This window comes from Myotis davidii, unplaced genomic scaffold (assembly GCF_000327345.1).
Source record: "Myotis davidii unplaced genomic scaffold, ASM32734v1 scaffold274, whole genome shotgun sequence".
NCBI lineage: Eukaryota > Metazoa > Chordata > Mammalia > Chiroptera > Vespertilionidae > Myotis > Myotis davidii.
This window is the reverse complement of record NW_006285613.1, coordinates 2222963-2225462: the sequence shown is the minus strand read 5'-3', so window position 1 is coordinate 2225462 and position 2500 is coordinate 2222963. Positions and strand designations below refer to the sequence as shown.

The 2500-nt window shown below is 67.7% G+C and overlaps 1 protein-coding gene across 1 annotated transcript in view; it reads right to left on the bottom strand.

Moving 5' to 3' along the window:
- The window catches only part of MGAT5B (mannosyl (alpha-1,6-)-glycoprotein beta-1,6-N-acetyl-glucosaminyltransferase, isozyme B), a 54476-nt gene that overhangs the window by 32577 nt on the left and 19399 nt on the right, over positions 1-2500 (bottom strand). The window contains exons 4-7 of the mRNA XM_015559220.1: positions 2412-2500; positions 1973-2046; positions 924-1094; positions 137-301 (exon numbers count right to left, since the gene is read on the bottom strand). Of these exons, the coding sequence (XP_015414706.1) occupies positions 137-301; positions 924-1094; positions 1973-2046; positions 2412-2500 (499 nt within the window). The remainder of the gene's footprint in view (positions 1-136; positions 302-923; positions 1095-1972; positions 2047-2411) is intronic.

The following is a 2500-nucleotide window of genomic DNA, read 5'->3' as shown; positions in this document are numbered from 1 at the left end:
TCCGGCTCAAATTCAAATAAATTCTACAAAACTCTTTCGAGGGCTCACCCGGTGTCCCCTGGGAGCCCTGGGGCCCTGTGCTCAGTTCCTAAGCGCTCTGGGCTCAGCCCCTGAACACGGACAGGGGGTCAGGTACCTGCTTCTGGTCCCTCTGGGTGCCCCCCAGCTTCCGTGCCAGGCGCTGGGCGGCCAGTGCCCACTGGGCCGTGAGCCGCCGGGTCCGTTTCTTCATGAAGATCAGAGACTCCTTCCCGCTGCCCATCAGGTCCAGGAGGTGGGACAGGTCACCCCGGAAAACCGCCTGGAGGGGAGGCCAGTCCTCGGCTCTCACTCTCAGACCCGCAGCCACCATCGCCACCCCCTGCTGCCTCGGGGACGGGGCTGGCACCTCCCGCAGGCGGGGCCTGCTCTGGCTTCTCCCGCCCTTTCTTAGCAGCCCACTGGCCCCACAGTGGGGGTCCCTGCTCCCCCTCCCCAGCCACGCAGGCCTGTCCGGAGCCTCAGGAGCGGCAGTGGTCAGGGCAGGGCCCGAAGGCCACAGAGGTCGGGCCGCCTTCCCGGGGAGCCAGATAACCGCGCCTTGAACTAGCTCAACTCTCTGGACCTCCAATCCCTCATCTGCTAAACTCGATCCCATCAGGGCCCCGGGAGGTTCAAGTACAGAGTACCTGGCACACAGGAGGCCCTCAAGGAGGGCAGCTACTGTTACTGTTATTCTAGTCCATTAAGGGGGAGCATCCAGGGCCCCAGGTTTGCAGCATCCCCAGAAGGTGGACGGGCACTGTCAGGCTGGCTTCCCGTCCAGCAGGGCGAGCTGGGACCTGCCCACCCACCGGGCAGGGCGCCAGTGGCCAAGGGTGTCCGGCCTGGAGGCCAGATGACCCGCCACAACGCCCTCAGAGCCCACCCACTCCGGGGCCTACCTGGGCCTTGGGGAGGGGCTTGGGGGCCGCCTGCGTGGCCGTCTGGTTCCTCCAGGGCAGCGGGGGGCAGAACCACTCGACCTCGCTGAGGTAGATGAGGAAGGAGCACTCGGTGCCGTCCACCCCGAAGAAGGCGTAGCAGGGGTCAGACGTCCAGCGGGCGCGCATCCACTGCGAAGAGGCCAGTCTGGGCCTGGGAGCTGGGCCGCCCGCCCGCGCCCTCGCGCGCCCCTTGCACACACGGCCCTGGGGATCCCGCGGTCCCCCGGGATGGAACGGGCCTCTGAGGCCCACCCTACAGATGCAGCGAAGGGCAGAGCAGGGAAGAGAGGGTGAACCAGGCCCCCAGGCCCCCGGCCCGGCCCGGGAACCTCAGGGAGGGCCAGGCCGGACCGCCACCCTCCAGGTCCAGAGAGAGACCCCGGGGAAACAAAGCCAGGCCGCACACGGCGGGAGGGGCGGCAGCTGGGCCTGGCTGTGTCCACTGGGCCAAGGTCAGGAGCAGCCCAAGGGCCGGGGCTGGGGCAGGACACCCACAGTGCTCCCGCGGGGAAGGGTCCGCGGTGCCGCCCCCACCCTCTCAGGGAGCCCAGAACCAGTGAGGAGCTGCTTTCATGGCCACACACTGCCCCATGGACAGACTTCCTGCAGCCGTCGGTCCCGGGAGGTGGGCCCCGTGAGGGAGTCTCAGGGCAGCTGGTTAAACCCCCGAGCGGTGAGGACAGACCATGTCACTCCTCGTGTGAATTTGCTGGGAATGGGGCTGCTGGAGGAGCACCCGTATATTTAACAGCTCGTTTGCTAGAAAAAGGGCTGGACGTGGCTCAGCCTGGGACTGGGGGTGGGCCAGGCCGATGGCCCTCAGAGACGCAGTTACCCCGAGGTTGGCCCTGCCCGCCAGCACCAGGGTCAGGGCGGGGGCCTGGGCAGGAAGGCCCTAGCTAGCAGACAGCCCTGCCAGCGAATCCCAGAGCTCGTCTGGGGGCGGCCCCCACGAAGGAGCCCCCTTCCTGACCACCCCCACCCCCGGCCTCAGCCCCAGGCCTCACCTCCACCTTCCCGGAGCAGTCAGGAAACTTGGGGTCACTGGGCGCCTCACACTGGTCCCGCCGGCCTTCAGACACTGGGGAGGGGGGCAGGAGCTGGCACAGCCTTCAGTCTGCGTTTTCTCACCTGAAGGCCACCCGCCAGGAGGCCCCCAGGCCTGGGCTGCCCCCTCCTTAGGGGGTTCAGACCCAGTGAGGAGCTGGCTATGGATCAGCCGCCTGGATGGGCAGACTTCATGCACCCAAATGTACCCCCACTTTTCTCAGGGGCAGAGGTGGGAGGGGAGGAGAGGAGAGCGGAAGGGGGAGGGGCCCTGGCCCACCCTAGCTTCGCAGGACCAGGCTGTACACACCCTGAGGGGAGGGGGACGTGAGGGGGAGGGGGAAGGGAGGAGAGGAAAGGGGGGAGGGGAGGAGAGGGGAGAGGGAGGGCCGGGCTCACCCTTGCTGTGCAGGACCAGGCTGTGGCGCAGGATCTGGTCCACCTTCACGGCGATGTCGGAGACGTTCTGCGCGATGGCCTGGATCCGC